The 23,775-nt window shown below is 31.9% G+C and overlaps 1 protein-coding gene across 5 annotated transcripts; it reads right to left on the bottom strand.

Moving 5' to 3' along the window:
• Positions 1-1,275: 1,275 nt before the first annotated feature.
• On the bottom strand, positions 1,276-22,134 carry LOC143064547 (ceramide synthase 5-like). 5 transcript variants are annotated; one of them, XR_012975273.1, is made up of 12 exons: positions 21,432-21,618; positions 16,726-16,902; positions 15,722-15,848; positions 14,619-14,725; positions 14,076-14,133; positions 11,471-11,521; positions 10,495-10,587; positions 9,826-9,954; positions 8,466-8,572; positions 5,065-5,251; positions 3,875-4,037; positions 1,276-2,277 (listed from the first exon to the last, which is right to left on the bottom strand). XR_012975273.1 is itself a non-coding variant. In XM_076237446.1 (11 exons), the coding sequence occupies exons 2-11, from the start codon at positions 16,893-16,895 to the stop codon at positions 3,930-3,932; spliced, it is 1,137 nt and encodes a 378-aa protein (XP_076093561.1). In that variant the 5' UTR covers positions 16,896-16,902; positions 22,029-22,134; the 3' UTR covers positions 2,915-3,929. The 5 variants fall into 5 exon arrangements, 3 of the variants coding, with proteins under 3 accessions (XP_076093561.1, XP_076093562.1, XP_076093560.1); XR_012975274.1 differs by lacking the exon at positions 1,276-2,277 and adding an exon at positions 2,319-2,684; XM_076237446.1 differs by lacking the exons at positions 1,276-2,277; positions 21,432-21,618 and adding an exon at positions 22,029-22,134 and having other exon boundaries at positions 2,915-4,037.
• Between the last annotated feature and the right edge of the window lie 1,641 nt (positions 22,135-23,775).

Here is a 23,775-nt window from a genome sequence, read left to right as displayed (position 1 = left end):
AATTTACAAACCAGGTGCTCCGCAGGGCGCAGCTTTATACGACCCCAGTGGTCGAACCCTGAACAGTTGGGGCAAATTTGGTCACAATATTCAAGCTTGATACTGTCTGAATTTTGATTGTGATCAAATTTTTGACATAATATAGGTTTTTGCCACAAAATTAATGTGGTTAAAGATCTAACACATCTATTGCACAATACTGTGCAATTGAATATTTCTTCTTGAAACTTTTCAAAATTCGAAATTTGAAAAATGTTGAAAAAAAAAATCCCTTAAAAAAATGGTAAACTGAGATCCCCCCCACTTTATTGACCCCCCTTTGGAGCAATAACCCTTAAACTCAATCCCATGCTTTCCTTTGTAATATTGAACCTTGTAGTACGATTTCAGAGAGATCCATACACTTAAACACAAGATATTGTCATGATTGTTTGAAAACTAGAAACATGCTTCTTTTTGGCCCTTAATTCCTACATATTTTGGGCAATTAACCCAAAACTTAATCCAAGCCTCCCCTTTATTATATGCTACATTGTGGTACAATTTCAGAGAGATCCATGCAATTACACACAAGGTATTGTCTGGAAACTAGAAAAATGCTTGTTTTTGCCCCTTTCTTCCTAAAATTTGGCCCCATAACCCCTTAAATGAATCCAAACCTTCTACTTGTGATTTTAAACATTACGGTATAATTTCAGAGCAATTGAAATACTTGTAAACAAGTTATTATCCTGAAACTAGAAAAATGCTTGTTTTGGACCCTTTTGGGCCCCTAATTCCTAAACGGTTGGGACCATCATCCCCAAAATAAATCCCAACCTTCCTTTTGTGGTATTAGACCTTCTGAAAAAATTTCATTAAGATCTATTCACTTAAACTAAAGTTATTACCCGGAAACCAAAGTGTCTTCGGACGACGACGACGCAGACGACGACATCATACCATTTACGAACCCAAAATTTTTTTGGGGTCGTATAAAAACACGTATGACAGGCATGAAACATAAATAGTACTATTTAGTCAGAATTAACTATATCGCGTGTCTGTTTAATCAAGGAGATCCGAATATAGCCAATAATCTGTTAGACTGAGTGGAACTGTTATATGGTATATTTAATTTTCTTTCACAATTCCCTCTGAACGATAATCAGAACGAAGCCGATTTCTTCTTAAGTCGCATTTTGTTTCATATTACTAATAATAAAGAAACTGAAACCAAATTTAAGAAATATAAATAAAAATAGATAGCTACTAGTGCCTAAGTTTTTTAATTGGGATATCGTCCTTAGCTCATATTGGATAAGACCAACTGCCGGCCCGTTGTAAATTGGTGGTGGGTACGCCAGGCTGTGTTGATATCCTTTATACCAGTATCTTGCACCGATTTATTCACTGTAGGTAGCAATACACAGTTAGCAGTTTAGTTTCGCATTTTGGATTTAGGATTTTTCAAATATGAAAGTTAGAATTGTGTAATAAAATTCATTTTTAGATAGCTGAGTACTAATTTAGCCTTCAAAGATGGTTTATAAAATCATCAAGATTATTTTTTACATGTTTTATTGGCTGTTTTCAGTTTGACTCTCCGTATTTTAATAGCTAGACCAGCCATCGGTCCAGAAATTAATGTAATGTTTACAAACACTTTTTTCTACACGAAGTTTTTGACGCAATTTTACAAAAAAATGTGACGAAAGACATATGATTTTCATTGGATTAACTGAAAGATATATGTAAACAGCTTCAGAAAAGGTATTACTTCAAGCGATTGAAATTCTACTTTTAGCCAAATTTTGGGGAAATATGTGACATCTTTTCCCCCCTTTTTGCAATATTTTATAGCAAATAAATGCAGATTGTTGCCATGGATACACCCAAAAGAAACTATATTTTACCATTTTATATACTGGATATAAAATCTATGGAAGATTCTGATTACATACATATGCACATATATGAAACAAATAGTAAGCTTTATATTGCAAGAAAGCATTGAAAAGGGGATGGATTTATGAGAGCAAATTTTGATATTTTTTCCTAACTGTTTATTGCTACCGTAAATTATTCCTGCACATGCACACAATTGCTTGCAGTAATCAGTTGCTTTTCCGAGCTACACTACAAAAGTTGTGGTACTCCAGATATCCGACATCATCTGTGAATCGTCCATAACGGTCAACCAACTCGTGACGGCGTTAATAAAATTTTCGAGGGGATGATTTCAACTTCACCATTTGGGACTCTTTGTTTAATAGCTTCCTTGTGAGCAGCAACACTCTATCGAAGAAATATGACAGGAAATACAATATAATTTGTGATACTGCGAAGCACTTCATATCGTTTTGGAAAGATTGAGCATATTTATTTAACTGCTTGTTTTAATGTTTTGGTAATGCATCACTTAGTGTTATCGGCATTCATTTGCATGCCTCCTCTTTCTGATTGACAAATTGTTGAACATGCCGGTTTTTTTTTTGTCAGCCATTGTCCAGTCTGCCCGTTTTATATTGAGATAATCATTCTCTTCAAAAACGCCTCCAACCCTCATCAGGCAAAATTGACGTTAGCAAACAATTGTCATGTGCTTTGTCATTATTTTTAGGCCTCGGTTTTATAGCTACTCACGTGTTCTGATATTAAAACGTTGTTGGCTTTCATTTGTATGTGTTTGAGCGTACCTAAAACTGAGGATAAATCCATGAATATAAATACTTCGGGCACCAAAGTTATTAAGTGTTCTTTTCATTGTACTTTTGTATCCCGTATTTTCTCACTGAAACTTCTGATGCTTTATGTTTACCCTTCTGATTGTAAATTTCATTTTTGCTACAAAGACTTTCTGAATGATAGTTTTTATTCACACACTTATATTTTAGTTAAGATATGACAAACTCTATCAAGAATCAATGGATAATGCCATTTATTTAAAAAAAAATATATAATAATAAAACATGTGTCAGATGGATGCTCAATTGCATAAAAAATATACATAATCGTAAAAATATATAATGATTAAAATATGATTATTAACACATAGCTGATTAAACATGACATATTTTAACAGACATGTAATTTTGGTTGTAAAATAGAGTTTTTACAATTTTAATTTATTAAGAGTTAAGCAATGACTAGAAAGAAAAATATGAAGAATTTGGTAAAATACATTTAAGTCTTTTATTTTTTCTGTTAACAGTGAACTATCAAAGTTGCATTTTATACTGAATGCCATTACAACTAAGAACACTTTGAAAAAAATATGTTAACATGTCTTGTCTGGATTGAAATCGACTTACATGTACATGGGGTTAACCAACATGATTTATATTCTGCAAGATTTTTAGCCATACTCAAATGTATTGCTACTTTCACTGTTATATGTCTAAATCTCCACTTTAGACCTAGACTCAGCATCACCTGAACCTAGCCATCACATTTAACATATCCTTACACAACAATACAGACTCAGTGTATACATAAGTTAAAAAAAAGCATTCATCTTTAATTTATATGTGCACTTTTTATTATCATGTCAACCGAGTATCATAGAAGTTCAGTAAAACATTTTTTTCAATTCACCACACAGAAATATGAGACGTCCGCACTCCCTTAAAATCGATTATTTTACAAAAATGCAAAATTTAAGTTATTAAAACAGCACCAACTAATGACTATTTGACATAGAATAAAAAAAGATGCGAAAAATGCAAAATTCTATATAAAAATTATTTAAACTACAACCAATAATGCCTCGGTACAATACTGGTCTATACTGCAAAAAGACCCTTCAAATTAAGCTCTAATTACCACTTTCGAACAACATTTTTAAATCTAACTTGATTATATAAAATATAGTATGCATGACTATGTGACTTACAATGTGAGTTTGATGGATTCCTGAGATATATAAAACAGTATCATATCAGTATTTTTCATTGACATAAACCGTCTGTGTCTAAAGTTTTACAATTGCCATTTTCCTCTATTTTGTCATCAACTTCCATCTCACTTTCTTCGTTATCACTTCTTGCATCTTGAATCTAAATGAGTAAGGGTATACAAATACGGATTAAATATATGTGCGTTTACGTCTTTTGTATCAAATAAACCAATAATACAATAACATATACAATATAGTATAAGGGAGGGTTGAGATCTCACAAAACATGTTTTACCCTTCCGCATTTTTGCGCCTGTCCCAAGTCGGGATCCTTTAGCCTTTTTAGTCTTGTATGTTTTTTTTTCATTTTGGTTTTAAATTATTTATATGTTTTAGAGTTTAGTATGACGTCCATTATCACTGAACTAGTACTCATTTTTATTTGGGGACCAGCTGAGACCCACCTCTGGATGTGGGATTTTCTCGCTGCATTGAAGACCCATTGATATCCCTCGGCTGTTATCTGCTCTTTGGTCAGGCTGTTGTTTCTTTGACATATTCCACATTTCAATTCTCAATCTTAACAAATAAACAAGAAATAACATTTAAGTCTTACTAAAGATACAGTTTGCATCGATCTACTATTGCCCTCGAGCCTGATTGTGAATGAATTTTAAAGACTGATCAAAAGACCAACCATCAACAGAACATTTTATAGAAGTCAGAAAGACCTCAATGTTATTCGAATTATGATATCTATGAAATGATACTGGAATGTTTAAATGATAGATAAACCAAGTTTTACTCCGTATTTTTGCAAAAGGAATGATTTCCACTTCCGTGTGTGTCACGATTGATTTTTTAGCCTTTTCACTTACCAGTTAAACGTCAGTAACACATATTTTTGTACTGGCCAGAGTAATGAAAGATAAGGCAATGTCGTTTTTTTCCTGTTTTAAAAGTTGTTTGCCTCGTCAAACAGAAAGAAAATCTGATACAAATATTTGGGTATGTCTGTAATATTATTTCACATTCAATATACGAAAAAAAAGAACGTATGTTTCTGATTCAGTTACAGAATTTTGAAAGTCTTGCATAAATTTACCATTTTTACAGGAGCCAAATATTGGTCTTATCGTACCTTCTACTTTGTGTTATATTACAAAGAACAGAACACGTTTACTCACCTTTCCAGCAGTGAATTTAGCTGCAGCACTTTTAACAATTAACCCTGTCCATATTAAATGAAGAATTTGAAGTACCAACAAAGCACCTTTGACAAACTTCATTAATGTACACGTATCATACATTTCTACATATGGTCCCAATTCTCTAGCATATACAGGAAGATCTATATATACCGAGTATAATATCCTGAAAACATAAAAAAGGCCAAGTTAAGTCTACTTACTTGTGCATTCTTACATGGTTAGCAATAAAGAGATGTTAAAATTTGGAGAGAGAAAACATCCAATAAGCAATGTTTATTAAACCTAAAACCAATAAGAAGTTGCAAGCGTTTATATGCTAAACATAACCCTCTCTCCATTAGAATTCAAATAATCCGTAAAAAGGAAGTTCGTTTAAGTCAGATCCGAAAAAGCAGTTACACCCAATAAACCACCCTGAACTGTCACCAACTAACAATTCATTTGGCAGCACTGGGGAAACGTAATTTACCAAGTATGTTCAATGGTTGCTATGCTTAAAATGTAACGTGACCATACTTTGATTATACTGAAGTACTTAGTAGAGTTTACACTACAAAAAGCATACTTCAAAACATAATTCAAATCCCACATCTTTCGTGTTGTTTATTCTTTAGTTTTCTAAGTTGTGTCGTGTGTGCTGTTGTTTGTTTGTCCTTTATATTTTTTGCCATGGCGTTGTCAGTTTGTTTTAGATTTATGAGTTTGACTGTCCCTTTTTTACTTTCGAAGTTGATATAAAACTTGAGGCTCTCAAGAGCCTGTGTCGCTCACCTTGGTCTATGTGCTGCAGTGCATATTAAACAAAGGACAAACATAGAATTCATGACAAAGTTCCCTGTTTTTGTGTTTTTATGGGATCACTTGACAATTTTGGTCATGCTTACTTATTTGTAGATCTTACTACTGAACATTCTTGCTGTTAACAGTTACCTCTATCGATAATGATTTGGTCCAGTAGTTTCAGAGGAGAAGATTTTTGTAAAACAAATTTACGAAAAATTGTAAAAGGCCAACTTAAAAGTGCAATAACTCCTAAAGGGTTCAATTGACAATTTTGTTATGCTTATTTATTTGAAGAGCTTACTTTGCTGAACAATTTTGCTGTTTACAGTTTATCTATTATAATATTCAAGATAATAACCAAAAACTGCAAAACTTCCTGAAAATTACCAATTAAGAGGCAGCAACCCATTAAAGGGTTGCCTGATGCGTCTGAAAATTCCAGGGCAGATAGATATTGACCTGCAGTGATAAAATCCCCAAAACTGCATTTTACCCCATGTTCTATTTTTAGCAATGGTGGTCATCTTTTAAGATTGGCGGGGTCATCGGATACATTTTTTAAACTTGAAACTTAAGGATGATTTAGGCCAAGTATGGTTTAATTTAGCCTAGTAAATTTAGAGAAAATTTTTACAAAATTTACGAAAAATTGTGAAAAATTGACCTTATAGGGCAATAACTCCTTATTGGGTCAAATGATAATTTTGGTCATGTTTACTTTTTTGTAGAGCTTACTTTGTGGAACAGTCTTGCTGTGACAGTTTATTTCTATCTATTATAATATTCAAGAAAATAACCAAAAACTGCAAAATTTCCTTAAAATTACCAAATAAGAGACAGCAACCTAACAACGGGTTGTCTGATGCATCTGCCAAATTCAGGGTAGATAGGTAGTCAGCTGATGAACATTTTTACCCCTTTCAGAAATATATCCCAAAGACTGCATTTTACCCCATGTTCTATTTTTAGTAATAGTGGCCATCTTGGAAGATTGGCTAGGTCATCGAATACATTTTATAAACTTGATACCCTAAGGATGATTAAGGCCAAATTCTAGAAACAAGTTAGTGAAAATACCCTAAACCAAAGTACTGCTGAACGAAACATATTGTCCCCATAAATATACACATAATTAAATACGCAATAACGAACTATTTATGATTTATATTTAGTGAAGTTTGAAAGACTTGGAAAATTTAGCCCTACCTCTTTGGTACATTGCCGAATGATAACGTGTTAAACGGATGCACCATTGTTTTGTAACATATCAATCAATCTACATCATGCAATGTTATTTCAGTTTGTCATTTACTTTTCTAAATATTGCTCTCCTCTAACATGGAAAAATTGAATATGAACACCATTTTTTTGCAACTGTAAGTATTAAAAGCGTGATAATTTTAACTAAAGAATAAAACAGGAATATAAAACTTAATTTACATTTTGACTCATACGAGCACTAAAAGACAGTTTATAAAAGCAACTTTGCAACCATTTTGACAATTTTACCTATTATGTCTGTTTGACATGCATCGTTGTAAATATAATGGAATTTGATGCGACTGTCACACAAGTGAGAGGTTTAGCGCTATATAATCAGGTTCAATTCACCATTTTCTACATTTGAAAATGCCTGTATCGAGTCAGGAATATGACAGTTGTTGTCCATTCGTTTGATGTGGGTTTTTTTTCTCGAAAAACTAAGGATTTTCTTATCCCAGGCATAGATTACCTTAGCCCTATTTGGCACAACTTTTTGGAATTTTGGATCCTCAATGCTCTTCAACTTTGTACTTGTTTGGTTTTATAAATATTTGGATATGTGCGTCACTGATGAGTCTTATGTAGACGAAACGCGCGTCTGGCGTACTAAATTATAATTCTGGTACCTTTGATAACTATCAACACCACTGGGTCGATGCCACTGCTGGTGGACATTTCGTCCCCGAGGGTATCACCAGCCCAGTTGTCAACACTTCGGTGTTGACATGGTCATTTTTATAAATTTCCTGTTTACAAAACTTTGAATTTTTCGAAAAACGTAGGTTTTTCTTATCCCAGGCATATATTACTTTAGCCGTATCTTTGATAACTATTATCATTTGATTTTGCCATTTGATTAGGGACTTTCCGTTTTGAATTTTCCTCGGAGTTCAGTATTTTTGTGATTTTACTTTTTGCTTGCTTCGGAATCCAATGTATTTGTTTTTGCCAATGCCCATCACAACTTTGAGTGTTCGAAATACTAAGATTTATTTTTCCTGGATTAGGTGACCTCAGCTGTATTTGGCAAAATCTTTCGGAATTTTGAGTCCTCATTGCTCTTCAACTTCGTACTTTATTTTGGCCTTTTAACTTTTTCTATTCAGTGGCATGCGTGAGTTTTCTTGACGTACAAAATTATAAGCATGGTTTCTTTGTTGAGTTTTTACATTATCGTATAAATCTTCTATGCAATGCAATTACTCGTTTATAAAACCAATAAAGTCTTTATATATATAAAAGAAAATATGATAGTGAAGCGCAAGGTGAAAAAAATAATTGACTTAATTTCATACATATATAATATATAGAGAGAGAATTGCAATACTCACACATATGGATATATACCAAGTCTAGTGATAATCCACACAAGTATAAATAATACAAACAATGTATCTGCTATCAATGGCTTCTTGCAGTAGATAGCTATTTTTGCCATCTGAAAAGATCACATTTTTTCTATTCAATGTATTATCTTGTAGCAGTAAAACGGATATTTTTTTCAAAACATTGTCAATAAATATAAAATAATTAAGCAAAAGAATAAATCATATATATGAGTCCTGTACCAAGTCGGGAATATGGCAGTTGTTATCAAATAGTTCGTTTCTATGAGTGTTGCATTGCTGTTTATTTTTGTTACGCTTCAGTGTTTCTGTTCTTCCTTTGTTTTCCTTTTTCTTATATTGTTGATGTGTTTCCCTCGGGTTTAATTTGTAGCCCGGATTTGTTTTCCCTCAATCTATTAAGGGTCTTTGAATAATGACACAATCCGGGAAGCAAACCGTGTTAAATTTACCAACTGACTCATCTTCAATCCTCGTGCCCTTATTCCTCCAAGATGATTATTTTACATCTATTTAAACATTTGAAGATGGATAGTTTCAATATCATTTGTAATATAACGACAAGGGCATAATGCTTAATAATGATGTAAATAATAGACAAACGTATGCACGTTAGATTGCTTGATTCAAATTAGGTTAAATTCAACTAAAAGTACGTATTTGTTTTCTTGACCACATTGATATTTTCCTCTCTGTCGTTGACTATGGCCGATTTTCTTTCAAAAGGTACTTTTTGTAGTCGCTTGCTTCGTTTGAAAAGAGGAAGTATTAGGGGCATCTTTAACGTTTTATCTATATGATATAACTGTGTGAGGAATATTGAGAAAGGTTTTTAGCAAGGGGAATTTCGCGTATTACTTGGTCATATACTACAAATTACTAGAAAATTAAAACCCTACATATTTCATTTCTCCAAATTCGGTAAAATCGGTATTCACCAATTGCTCTTTGTTTTATATCTAAAATTTTGCATCTTTTGTAATTTTGTTTAGGGACGACATCAAAAGTTCAATGTAGGATAAAAAACTTAATTCACATAGTTTTTTCACTGACCCCCACACCCCCTCTTAACTTAATTTGGGAAAAATTGATTTACCAATAGGGATATATGTAAAAATCCATTTTAGATATACAAAACTTGCAGAATTTTAACCCCACCCCCAAACTATTTGATTTAAGTTTTTTTTTTTATCCTACATCGATCTTTTGATGTCGTCCCCGTTAATATATAATATATGATATAATTTATAAAAGATACGACTTAAAAATAATGTCTGAAATTAGATTTATTAAATGTTTCTATACGATCCTGTAAAATCGGTATTCACCTATAAAACGTTCTTACCGCTAAGAGATAATCCACTTGATCATGTATACATAGCACCAAAGTTCCAGCACGTAATAAGTTGTATGAGAATGACAATACCAATAGAAATATTGTAACTACATGATGAATAATAAACTCAGTAAAATCCTACAAAAAAAGAAAATATTTTAGTCATATGTCTTATAACGAATTATTTTCGATTAATGAGTTTGAATGTCCTTCTAGTATCTCTCGCCCCTCTTTTAAATTATATTTTGGTGCTGTAACGAAATGACTTAATATCGTTAATATACAATATCATTATAACTCGTAGTATAATTGAATAAATCAATTGGCTGATACATGGTGTGGATTAATTTAAGCTTTATACTTCTTTTTAAACTTAAGTCTAAAATAACTTCAACGTTTAACTGAGGGGAATTTCTAGTTTCCTGGCCATAGAAATGACAGTCGGTTTTTTAATATTCTTTTGTCGATCTCTAATGTTTCTATCAAATGAATACACAGATAATTATGTTTGATAAACATTAATGACGGAGCAGATAAACGACACAATTTTAACAATAAACTCATCATAGAGATCTAGTGGCTATTATACGATGTTGCCTGTGCTAGACATAGAACGACTATCGTTTTGTGAGCAATATTTCACTTTTTTCTGGTAAAATCAAATATATGATTACTTACTTTACGCTTATGATCTGTAAAAAGCATATATACAGCAGACAGATAAAACCCAAGCTCTATCAGATAGTACCAGTATATATCGTTAGAAACACTCTGAAAATATACAACCAGATAGTCTGAAAATATGTCATTTAGTATACAGAGAAACCATTCATTTCCAGAGATTTTATCATTTTTTATACGAGCTCTGTATTTTTATGTTATTTTTTGGGGGGTAAAAAGTCTTTCAAACTAAACTTTTTTCACTTATATAATGTGGTATTTGTTTAAGAACAAGAACACTCTAGAGACACGAAATAAGTTAAAATGCAAACGTATATTTACAAAAAGAAAGTTACAAAAGGGGGTATACACCAAGCTCTTGTGTTTCTGTAGCAAGGAAAAACATCACGCATATTAAAAATAAGGAAAGCGTTAAACTTTCTGAAACACAAAATTAATTTTATTTTTCGGACGACGACTATGACGAACACGTCATACCATTATACGACCTCAAAAATTTTGCTCCTTTTTGTAGTTTTATAAGGTTTTAAGATCACGAAGAGCTTCAAAACTTCAAATAATGCATGATTTATAGTGCTCTTTTTATCACAATAAGATTGTATCTATATAGCACCGACGTTTGTGTTATTAATTACCTGCATGTCGCATAGCTAGATATATTGTCTGAACAGCATACTAGGCTGGATGCTTTAAATCTTTAAATGTATTTTTTTTTTTATTTTGCTTACTTTCAACATGTGTCCTGAAAATCGTTTAGGAACTTGTCCATAATATTGGTATATGTATATGCTCAATACAACATAAACGTAAATAGATAGTCACAAATTGAAGTATGGTGTAATAAATTACTCAGCGTGTCATTCATAATTATGTTTTAAATCGGAATTGGCTTTGCTCTTTCATTTGTATTTATTATGCACATACGATTTCTATGTCAATGTGTTATTTTTCTACACTGAACACTCATAAATACCTGTGCAGGCCAATCCACCCAACAATTTATTGATTTTTTGAACCATGGTTTCTAAAAATAAAATAAAAAACATTCACATAAATAATAATACTCTATTTGGCTTAACTTTTTTGGAATTTTGGGTCATCAATGCTCTTCAACTTTGTACTTGTTTGGCTTCATAACTTTTTTGATCTGAGCGTCATTGATGAGTCTTATGTATACGAAACGCGCGTCTGGCGTATTAAATTATAATCCTGGTACCTTTGTGTAACTCTGTATCATAATTACGTTAACTAAAAATTAGATAAGTATGTTTTTCCCGAAGAATAATAACGTGTCTGGTACAACATGCGACAAGCTTTATATACAAATTATGGCAAAACTAATTTTCAAATATTTGAGATTTAGATAGATATGATCCCTTAAATGTGCAATAAGTTCATTTTGGCATTTTTTCATTCAAAAACTTCGGTTTTATTAAATGACAACATTAATTTAAGTATATATATATATATATATATATATATATATATATATATATATATATATATATATATATATATATATTATAATAAAAAAAAGCAAATAACACTGTGCTATGCCTCCTTCGCTACGACGAAGGATAAAACAGAGTTGAAATATCAAAAATCATGGTGCTTCTTACATGTGCAATAAGTTCATTTTGGCATTTTTTCATTCAAAAACTTCGGTTTTATTAAATGACAACATTAATTTAAGTATATATATATATATATATATTTATAATAAAAAAAAGCAAATAACACTGTGCTATGCCTCCTTCGCTACGACGAAGGATAAAACAGAGTTGAAATATCAAAAATCATGGTGCTTCTTACAAATTGTGTCAACAATATAGGTAATCAGGACATACTGCAAAATGAGATGCCAGTAGAATGCATGCAGGCAGGAATAACAAAAATATGTGGATTTTTTTCATTTCACAATTTGTGAAGTTCGATTATATTGCATTTATTTTTTTACATTTTGATCTTCCACTCATACAGGTAAAAGAGAACTATCAAGTACTCATTAACAGCCGTAATTAACCTGGCACATCGCATTGTATATTTAAAACGAGGTGTAGAAATTACATGAATGAAAGAATCAATCAACACTTATTTTTTAATGTGAAAACAGTTTTAAAAAGGCTACCATAGAACTGTAATGATCTTATACTTAAATCTGAAAACAAAAGGGTCTGATCTTATTATCTTTTATGTGTTTGAAATGCAAAGACATGTGTGGTGATAATCGCAGTATGGTAGTGGTGATACCAAACATATGTGCAAAGGGTGTCAGTGAAATAGAAATGTTTACCCCTCCTTAAGAACACTTGCTTCTAATAACTTTCCCAATATTTTTAAAGTTTTTGAAGTCATCAGAAATTTTTATTCGTAATGCATGTACAAATTTGCCCAACAAGCCATTTGATTCTATGTATTACAGTTCAGAAGAAAATTCTTAAATACAATTGAGGCAAACTAGTTTACCATTCGTGTTCCTTCTTCTAAACTGTTCTTGCATTATGCATTGATTAACTGAGTTTTCCCGCCCTGATATAAATCCTACTTTTATACATATAGACAAGCAATAGACCTTTCTATTCTTCCATATATTTATATTTTGTGTTTTATTTCGTGAACATTTTTTTATGTAGAAAAATCAATTTTGAAATTTCGTAGCAAGCATGTCTAGATTAGAAAGGTTGTACAGTTAGATACTTTGTGCACCCAGTGTTATATTTTCAATAAGACCTAATGCTTTTCAAGTCTGAAAACAAAAGGTCTTCTCTTATAACCCTACACGTGCTGGAAATACGAAGACACGTATGGTGAAAATCGTTTCATGGAGGCGGTGCGGATATCAAACATATGTGCATGTTCAAAGGGATTATCAGTGATATAGAAATGTTTACCTCTTCTTAAGAAGGTTTGCTTCTAATAACTTTTCTTTTATTTTTAATGTTTTAAAAGTAATCTGAAATTTTCATTCGTAATTCATTAACAAATTTTCTCAACAAGCCATATGTACAATGTATTACAGTAGGAGAAAAATCTAAAATACAATTGAGGCAAACTAGTTTACCATTCGTGTTACTCCTTCTAAACTGTGCTTGTATTCTACATTGATTCACTGAATTTTTCCCTCCCTGATATAAATACTACTCTTATATATTTAGACAAGTGATAGACCTTTCTATTCTTCCATATATTCATATTTTGTGTTTTATTTCGTGAATATTTTTCTATGTAGAAAAGGTTAATTTGAAAATTCGTCCCAAGCATGTCTACATTAGAAAGGTTTTAAAGTTAATATTTTGTGCATCCAGTGTTATTTATTCGTTAGGAACTAATGCTTTTCAACAACATTTCTCCTGTAGAATATATTCAAATTTAAATGCAAGTATCATAATTTCCAACAAATATAAAGCATTAGTCATTGTCCAATTAAGGCGATTACCTGATTGGTTTCATTCTTTAGAGCCTTTTATCATATTAGGTTTAAAAATGTCAGAAAATGGAAGTTATTGGATATTTGTAGTCGAGACGAATTTCAATTTTTACATGTCATTAATATAAAAAGGTTTACCATAATTACTTACATCCCAAAGAATAAACAAACCATACCACGACATTATCAAATAAAACATGAAGTGCCAACTGTAAAAGAAAAGAAAAAGTTTGTTTTAGAATACATTTGAGGTAAGGCATCAATCATGTGGATCGATATCACTTCGGGTGTGATGAGACATTTATCATTTTTACATGCATTGAATTAATACATAATATCTTGCAATATTTAGATTGTATTATCCCCAATTTTGTTTATATGCTTTGAATCATTAGTTTATTGTGATAAGTTTCAATTCCTTGCCCATAACCGACAAAACAAATGTCTTGAGCTTATTTGTGTTATGTGACTGTTTTCTCGTTTCCTTAAATATATATGTTTTAAAAAATTTGGATACAATTTTCATACAAATCTATATATTAGGAACTCTGAGGCTATTTTAAGTACGACTAACATGTAGTTTGGGATCGGTAAGCATTCTTGACAAAAACTACGATTACTTTTATTTCAAATTATTTCTCACCAAGGGGAACTCATCTACCTTTCAATGAATTAGTAGTTTTCTTATGTATACCTTGCATCTTGTAACTTCTTAATGTCTGTGACTTTGTCGTTCCGACGCCTTTTACGGAACCATTTAGAAATTTCTCGTTCTGTTAATTCACATTTCTTCTTCAAAATCTTCAAAATGTGACAAATACATTTTTTTACTGTAATTCTTTGTCTCATTTGTATATATGACCAAATACTTATGTTATCAATATTACAATTGGAAATGAAATACCTACGGAACACATAAGTGACACCCTTTGTTCAAAATTTAAGCTATAAATTGTATTTTTTAACCAGCTGAGTATATTTGTAGTTGGTAAAAAGTTGATGTTTATTCAGCATACGAAACAAGATGTTGCACTATAATTGCATTGACATTTTTTAAGGGGAGGCGGTTTGCTTTAGAAAATTCAAGAAGTTTGTGTGACTGTTAGATTATGTTAATTCTCCTGTGCTGAATTTTCGATTTCAGTTGTTCTTTTCCAAGGCGTCGATAATTCCCAATAATTCCTTTACTTTTCAAATATTGGCATATTGTTTTGAAAACACAAAAAAAAAACAAGAATGTGTCCCAAGTACACGGATGTCCCATCCGCACTATCATTTTCTATGTTCAGTGGACCATGAAAAAGGGGTAAAATCTCTAAAATTGGAAAGATCATATCATAGGGAACATGTTAACTAAGTTTCAAGTTGATTGGACTTCAACGTCATCAAAAACTACCTCGACCAAAAACTTTAACCTGAAGCGGAACAGCGGGACAGAGGGACGGACGGACGAACGGACGCACAAACAAGAAAACATAATGCCCATAAATGGGGCATACAATTTAAAACATACCAATAAAAATAGGATAACTTATTAAAACTTTATGTGTTAATTGACATCTTGTTACTATTATTCTTTTATAACCTGTCATTTCAACCCTTACTCAATTTATGATTTTCGAATTTATCAGATTCACGGATTGCTGTAATAATTGTAAATTTATAAAATATTGAAAACAACACGTTTAATAATTTCTTGCGTCCAAAGCGCTTTTCTGGATTTACCTTCACCAGGAACGTTATAAAATGCATCTTTTTTCCACTTTATTGCAACTTTTGAATAAACAATGTACTTACAAGTATAGTGTCCGAATTAGGAGTCTTACATTTGCTGTATTCTTTTTCTAAAATCGGGTTTTCCGTTAAACCATCTGTTATCTTTGTATTGAACCCAAAATAAGCTCCTATAGGGGCTACAACAACCCTATATATAAAAAATATAACAAACAGTTTGACTTTTTGACTTGTACAAGAACAACACGAGTTTGTATATTCAATGTCCTGATTAAAGAAACACAATGCATAGATAGAAATTCAATTATTACCTTGAATTGGTAACTATTTTGGTATTCTTTAACGTGTTAATTATTCTCCTATCATGTTTCCTCTTTGTTTTATCTTTCCTCCAAACATCATTATCTGCGGCAGGTCTTAAGTAAACTTGTTTAATGCATACATTTGTTTTCTGTTGACTGTGTTAGAATGATTTTAAGATGTGGCTTTGGTGGTTGAAGAAAAAAAGCCATTGGCCAATTGGCTAAATTGAGATAAGTATACACACCAAACCAACTCTCTTGCAATTGTGTCTCAAGTGGACAGTGGTCTCATTGGCAATCATACCACATGATTGATTCATCAGAAGCACGAAGCACAACATAAAACTTTAATGATATGACAAAGACAACAAAGAACATATCTAGGAATACTCCTCCGTATCAGTTAATGAAAAGTAAAATCACCAAAATACTGAACTGAGAGGAAAATTCAAACTTCCGTAATCAAAAGTTAACACATCACACGAATGGATAACAACTGTCATAATCCTGACTTGGTACTGAACTGTTCTTATGTAGGAAGTGGTGGATTAAGCTAGTTCACAGCCAATTTCAACTTATAAATAAATCATGCTTTCCTAGACTAGTGTCAATTGTATCAAATTATAAACCTGGTACCTTTGATAACTAATTGGAATCAGTGAACATGTTTGTGTAAACGGTCTGAGAAAAGTTTGTTTAATTGTAGAGAAGCTTAATTTACATGCAAATTTTCCGACACACGGAAGTCATCTTATATATTGATACCTGTCAAGAACATGTCTCACCACAACAAGACATGACGCTGCCACTAAAGACGGAATAACTAAATCTGACAGTGTTGGTACATATGCGTTTTCTGGCAGTCTCTCCAAATCTTCAGGCCTTAAATAGTTAGGTTGTAACCTGTCAACAAGACTATTTATCCACTCCAACATCGAAACTCTGAAAAAGAAAAAAAAAAAAAACATAACCTATTTTGAATGTACCTTTATTATTTTTATGGTTTTGTTTTTCCTCTTCGTGGATTGGCAGGCATTTATATATATTCATCTATATAAGCACATGTTTAAGCAAGCGAGGTAAATAAGCATAACCGTCCAAGAATTTATTAAAAATAATACGGTAAAAAGGTATAAAATATATCTACCTTTCTATATATATATATATGTGTATAAGTATATATTATAGTTGAAAATCTAGGAATGATTTTAAATTATGAATAACAATAAGCATTAAGAGGCACAAGTTACGAGATATAGAAAAAAAAGTTAACTGTAAGTATATAAAATGTCTGAAATTAGAACTAGAGGCTCCAAGGAGCCTGTGTCGCTCACCTGATATTTTTATACAATTGTTGCATGAAATAAGGCAACTGTTATAATTTGCTTTAGTTTCAGAGATATTAGTCAAGACTGCCTATTCCTATGCCTGTTCTATTTTTAGCCATGTCTGCAATGTTGGTTGGCAGGCAGGGTCATTGGGCACATTTTTTTAAAACTAGATACCCAAATACTGCTTGTGGCCAAGTTTGGTTAAATTTGTCGCAGTTGTTTCCGGAGAAGTTTTTAAAAAAAATAACGACTTTAAACGTCAATAACTCCTAATGGTGTCAATTGACCTTTTTGGTAATGTGACTAATTTGTAGATCTTACTTAGCTGAACATTACTGCTGTTTACAGTTTATCTCTATCTATAATAATATTCAAGATAATAACCAAAACCTGCAAAAGTTTCTAAAAATTACCAATTCAGGGGCAGCAACCCAACAACGGGTTGTCTGATTCATTTGAAAATTTCAAGGCAGATTGATCTTAACCTGATGAACATTTTTACCTCCTGTCAAATTTCCTCTTAATGCTTTAGTTTCAGATATATAAGCAAAAAATTGCATTTTACCCCCTATGTTCTATGTTTAGCTATGTCGGCCATCTTGGTTGGGAAGCGGGGTCATCGGACACAATTTTTAAACTAGATACCCTACGATTGTGACTAAGTTTGATTGAATTTGGCCCAGAAGTTTCAGGAAAGAAGATTTTTGTAAAAGTTTACGGACGCCGACGACGGACGACAGACGCCAAGTGATATAAAAAAGCTTACTTGGCCCTTCGGGCCAGGTGAGCTAAAAATGAGAGAGTTATTCGGATGAAGAACACTGTGTTTTTTTTTGTTTTTTTTTTAGAAATCATTTAAGTGAGGTTCCAACATGTATGTTAAAGAGACATTTGGTATGATGAATAAAAATAATAAAGTATGTTTATTTAATGTTCAGTCATAAATGAAAGTGAAATAGCGAAAAAAAAATAATCCGCTTTTAGCAACCAGTTAAGTTCAATTTTGTCAAAGTAAGCTAAGACAGGTCGCTGATGAATTATTCACTTGCATGTGAATAATTCGATCTCACTGAATCCGTATTCATGCGACCTCCAATTTAACCTCTTGGCTAGAGATTTGTTATACATGTCGTGATCTGCCATTAAAAGGAAAAGAATGTCAACTTTGAAAGTGAAACATAGGTCATCCATTTCGTTGACTGGTTTGATCTGCAAAATTTTTATACTGCTCAAAAACGATGATTAACTTGATTTTTTTAACCTACAACATAATATCTAACAGACCTAGAACAGTCAAATTTCTCGCTATCTATTTATATTAATGTTTATGTTTATATCGGATTGTGTGACCGTCGGAAGTCTTTGGCGGTCATCTTGATGGTTAATTAGAGGGCGTCTATACTAACATGAACACGAAATGCTGGTATATATTATCGAGTATATGGATTCTTTCGTTTGTTTCAGACTAATTGTATTAATAACTACATAGACAGTCAAATCAATACAAAAAATGTATAAAACGTTAAAATTAAGATAACAAAAAATACTAAACTCCAAGAAAAATTTAAATCGGAAAGTCCCTTGTCAAAAATCAGACTGAAAAGCTGAAACACATTAACTGAACGGAAACAACTGTCGTATTCTTGACTTGTTACTTGTCGATCATTTGGGTTTACGTTTAAGTATGTCTTTTTGTTATATATCGAAAATGGGAATTTGAGTCAAATCAGTGGACATGAGTTAGCCAGCTATTAATGCTCTTTTCTCAAATGCAAATTTGAGTAAGTGCACAGCCCGTAGAGACAGATAGGTATGCAAAATATACTTAGATATGTCAAAAATTCTAGTTAGAATGTAATTTTGCAATCTAAAACTAAGTTTTTGTACTAAATATTTTAAAATTATTAGATTATTCTATACTTATATACCGATTTACCTCTGTCGATAAATTTTGTGTGATAAACGATATAAACTTTGAACTCATCTAAATGTCATCTAACATAGACTTCCTTTAAATATGATTATTGTAAGAAAAGAAGCCAATTGCGCATGGGACATGTAATGCCGGCGTCACATTGGCGTATATGACCACGTGCACTGGTGGTCAGACGTACAGAGAAAATGGGGAAAAAATCCGTATAAGTTAGATGCACGCAAGAGGAAACTTTAAAAGCAATCGTTAATCGAGTTTATTTCTTGGGAGGAATGTCATCATGGTCATAGATAATATAGTGTTAGAATACAGACGTTTTAATGAAAGCTATACTTTTTAGTAAATGAAAGAATCATAGTATACACAGTATATATTTGATTCTTGTCGTGAACACGATAAAAACTTTAATCTAAAATTGGTAATTTATATCGGTTTTTATATTGGTTTGGACTCAGTTTGTATAATGTACAAACATCTGTTCATTGCTATAAAACATATATTTAATATTCATCATTAGATGTATAATAATCACAAAAGTCACATGTAAGTGATTTTGCGCCAGGTGCACATAAACGTAATCTTGTTCTGTTGGTTAAGAAAGGCTATCAGATTATGGCCCTTTTTAATGTGTATTGAATTACATGTACAATGTATACTAAACCCCTGTTACGCCGTAAAATAGGTTTGTTTTTTATGGATTTCCACATCCTTTTACATAGAGTTAAGAAAAATGATTGGAATCACCTTCGAGAGTGTTTTTTTTTTTTTTTTAGAAATTGTATTTTAGCAGAAGGATCCTTGTTGGTATACGCCTTGAAAGATTTGATTCAAAAATGAAAACAGTCTTACTGCAAACAAATATCCTATTGAATTGGTAAGAGTTTGTCTTGTGAAAGAATGCGCCGAACTTTATGTATACTTGAGGTCTTTAAACTCTAAAATTGGTAAAATAAAATAATGTGTCTATCTAAAAAAAGATTCTTTTGTAATTATGTAAAAAACAATATGTTAACAGGAACCATATATACATTAGATATAAGAAGATGTGGTATGAGTTCCAAAGAGACAACTCTCCGTCCAAGTCAAGTCACAACCTGTAAAAGTGAACCAAGGACGTATTTGTTGCAGCCAATTTCGTTTTAGTTTAACTAGTTTGGAACTGGTCAGTAAGAACAAAAAGAAGGTTTATCAAACCTATCAGAAACCGAGACCATGCAGTTTACAGGCAACAAAAACGTCCTTACTGTCTGGGCTTATTCCTGGACGAAACTATGCAATTTATTCTTCTCGAAATATAATAGAAAATTATATGTATATTGTAAGATTTTGTAAGTTAGCACACATATATCCATTGATACATGACCTACTGTTACCAAGTAAGTGTCATTATTTATACTTGTAGCACTGAATTTAAATAAAAAGGGATACGATGGGTGCTGTGATCAAGACTGCAAACTTGCCTGTCCGAAGTCAGGAGTCATAGCACATCTTCTTATATCTTTTAGAAACAAGATAGAATACGAGTGTATCCCGAATGATGTAAAATTTTTCAATGAGACTTAGATTTAAGCAACTTTATAGTTAACCGTATACGGTTTCAACTATATCGTTTAGGCAGCTATAACAGGAGCCGACATGACGAAATGTTAAACAATTCAAACGATGAAAAAACATCAGACCGATTTATAGAAAAACAAAAACAAAAAAAAACGGAAGAATCATGATGCACATCTTACAAATCTTTGCAGAAAAATAATACAAGTCAGATAATGTGTATTTAAAGGGTTTCATGTCGTATAACATCTCGAGTATAACACACTTTGGGTTTGTATGAAAGTCTGATATCGAACATATATGTAACTTGCTCGATACAGAATATATGTTGCGAGTGAAACCACTTAACATATATAATATGAAATTTGATTTGATTGCTATTGCTATTGCTATTTTTAAACATCGATTTGTTGCCATGGGCATTACGCGTTTTAAAAAAAAACTAGAGAAAAAGAAAACTGACAGGACATGGTGAAATGATAATAACCTGTAGAAAGATAATGTCTTTCCCATCGATCATCACACGTTGTACTGACATGGCCCTAAGCTATGCAAGTTATCAATGTTTATTGTTGTTTGAAATAACTACATCTATTGTACAAAATCTACGTTGTATGTATAGCAATATTAATCTAAAAATAAATATAACTTACTTTTAATGTGTAGGAGTAGGTCGATACCATGGAATATTAAAACACGACGCCCCAAACTGTATATTCCTTCTTCAGTTGGGATGGTTATATCAATTAATTAACCTCCCTAGGAACTGTTACATTTATCGCATTGATTACAAAGAATGTATTTCCTATTGGATGACACCAGATGGTGTGGTTATTATTGATATGGAGAAACAAGAAGTACTTACAGTAGTATAAAATCTGTTACACACACAATACAGTGCTAGATTATCCTTTCCGACACACTTCAGTAATTATTGTATGTACTGATCTGCGTTTCATCTAGCTTCGATGTGCATAAAACGAGACATGCATTGACGGCTCAGCGTTCATGTGAATATATATGTATTTCTATTTGCATATTATACATTAAAATTTGTCCAGTTTGTGAGAAATTTAACATCAAAGGATATCGATTGCATAATTATAACTTTTAGTAAAAGTTTTACTATTTTACATTTTTGTAAATATATTGCTGGTGGTGCAAGACTTTGCCTAGTGACTTATATGACAAGCATAATTATCCAAAATGTTATTAATCTTCTTATCAACATGATTATACTTTAAACTTACTGTGTATAATATTTACAAAAATGATGGTTAATTACTAGCCTGGGATATAGTGGCTCAACACTCGACTGTTAATTATTGACGCGAACAATCTATTTTTGAACCCACAATGCGCATGCGTTAAATTACACTTGGCACAGGCATTTCCTCATTTAGAAAATGGCGAATTAAACCTAGTTTTATAACTAGCTAAACCTCCTACTTGTATGACAGTGCTTTCATTTACTGCAATACTTATATTTCCGATTGGCTGTTGGTAGACGAAATAACTACGGTTGACATACTTTGGTAGATCTGATACAAATGTTTCCTACAAAGATAGGCGTGTTTTAAACCATTGTGTAGACCATAGATGTCTATGAGTAGACCAATCAATTTAGATTGATTATTGTTGATGTTTTAACTCCCCTTTAGTAATCGCTACATTTGGCTTTTTCGTGGCGGCCAGTTTTTACTTGTGGAGGAGGACGGAGACTCCGAGAGTGCCCTGAGAAAACCAGCGGCCTTCAATAAAAAAATCAACCGATAAGGATCCGGCGTAATGGCCTTTAAAGTAAGTTTTTCGCATTTTTCAATATTATTTTAAATCTTTTACAAAAAAACTGTCCCGGCCTTTGAAATTACTGGGCAAAATATAACCAAACTTTGCCTAAACCACCGAAAGGGTATCTAGTTCACAAAATATATCCTATGACAGGTCAAGGTCTATTTTGTTTTCAGACATATCAGAAAACCCGTTGTTGGGTTGCTGCCCCTGAATTGGTAATTTTAAGGACATTTTGCAGTTTTGGGTTATTATCTTAAATATTATAAGATAAAGATAAACTGTCAGTTCAGCAATAATGTTCAGCAAATTACGATCTACAAATAAGTCGAGTTATTTAAGAATTGAATGCTTCTTTTTGTTACTTCATTGGGGTGTAAAAGCGTTGACCGAAGTACATTTTGTATGAAGCGCGGAAGCGCTTCCCTATGAAGTTACAAAAAGAAGCATTCAATACTTATAATTACATTTTTTTAGCAATGATCATGAAAACACGAATTTTATTATTGTTTTATTTAATTCACCTGTGCACTTTATTGTGGGAGCACGTGTTATCATGAATGAAAAGTTTTATTGAGCAATGCAATTGCTTACGGAATAACACGTGATGTGCAGTTAGCCAATCAGAATACAGTATCATAATGAAACATACATCTAATGTAATTATTGCTTTTTATTGAAAATTTGTCTTAAATTTTGGGTTATATTATCTTAAATATTATAAGATAGAGATAAACTGTCAGTTCAGCAATAATGTTCAGCAAATTACGATCTACAAATAAGTCGAGTTATTGCTTTTTATAGAAAATTTGTCTTAAATTTGAGCAATTTTGTACAAAAATCTTACAAAAAAAATCATATTTGTCGTTGAAGTCTTACTTAAATAAAGAAATATTACAATTTAATTCAAGATTTTTGAAAATATTGAACAACAAGGTATTATTTAGTTTATCAATAGCTTTCTTTAGTTTAACAACAATTCAAATTTATAATAAAACATAACATTTACGCTACTCGCCACTACTTCCATATTTTGTACTCGTCACTTATGATATCGGAACGTGATTTTTTTGTACACATGACATGTATCGGGTTGTTTTCTTATTTTTGTCACGTATAGACAATATTGTAATGGTAACGGACTTTATTCATTCTTAAATGTAATTATTATTGATTATCACTCAATTTTCAATTGACGAAAAAGCG

This window comes from Mytilus galloprovincialis, chromosome 2 (assembly GCF_965363235.1).
Source record: "Mytilus galloprovincialis chromosome 2, xbMytGall1.hap1.1, whole genome shotgun sequence".
In the NCBI taxonomy this organism is placed as follows: Eukaryota; Metazoa; Mollusca; class Bivalvia; order Mytilida; family Mytilidae; genus Mytilus; species Mytilus galloprovincialis.
This window is presented reverse-complemented; position numbering and strand designations above follow the sequence as displayed.

Coding starts and splice junctions, on each gene's coding strand:
- LOC143064547 (XM_076237446.1), bottom strand. CDS start 16,895: ATGTTGGAGTGGATAAATAGTCTTGTTGACAGGTTACAACCTAACTAT. Junction 14,134..14,618: donor AAGAAGTTACAAGATGCAAG/GTATACATAAGA, acceptor TTTCTTTTACAG/TTGGCACTTCATGTTTTATT. Junction 5,252..8,465: donor CTTGGTATATATCCATATGT/GTGAGTATTGCA, acceptor TTATGTTTTCAG/GATATTATACTCGGTATATA.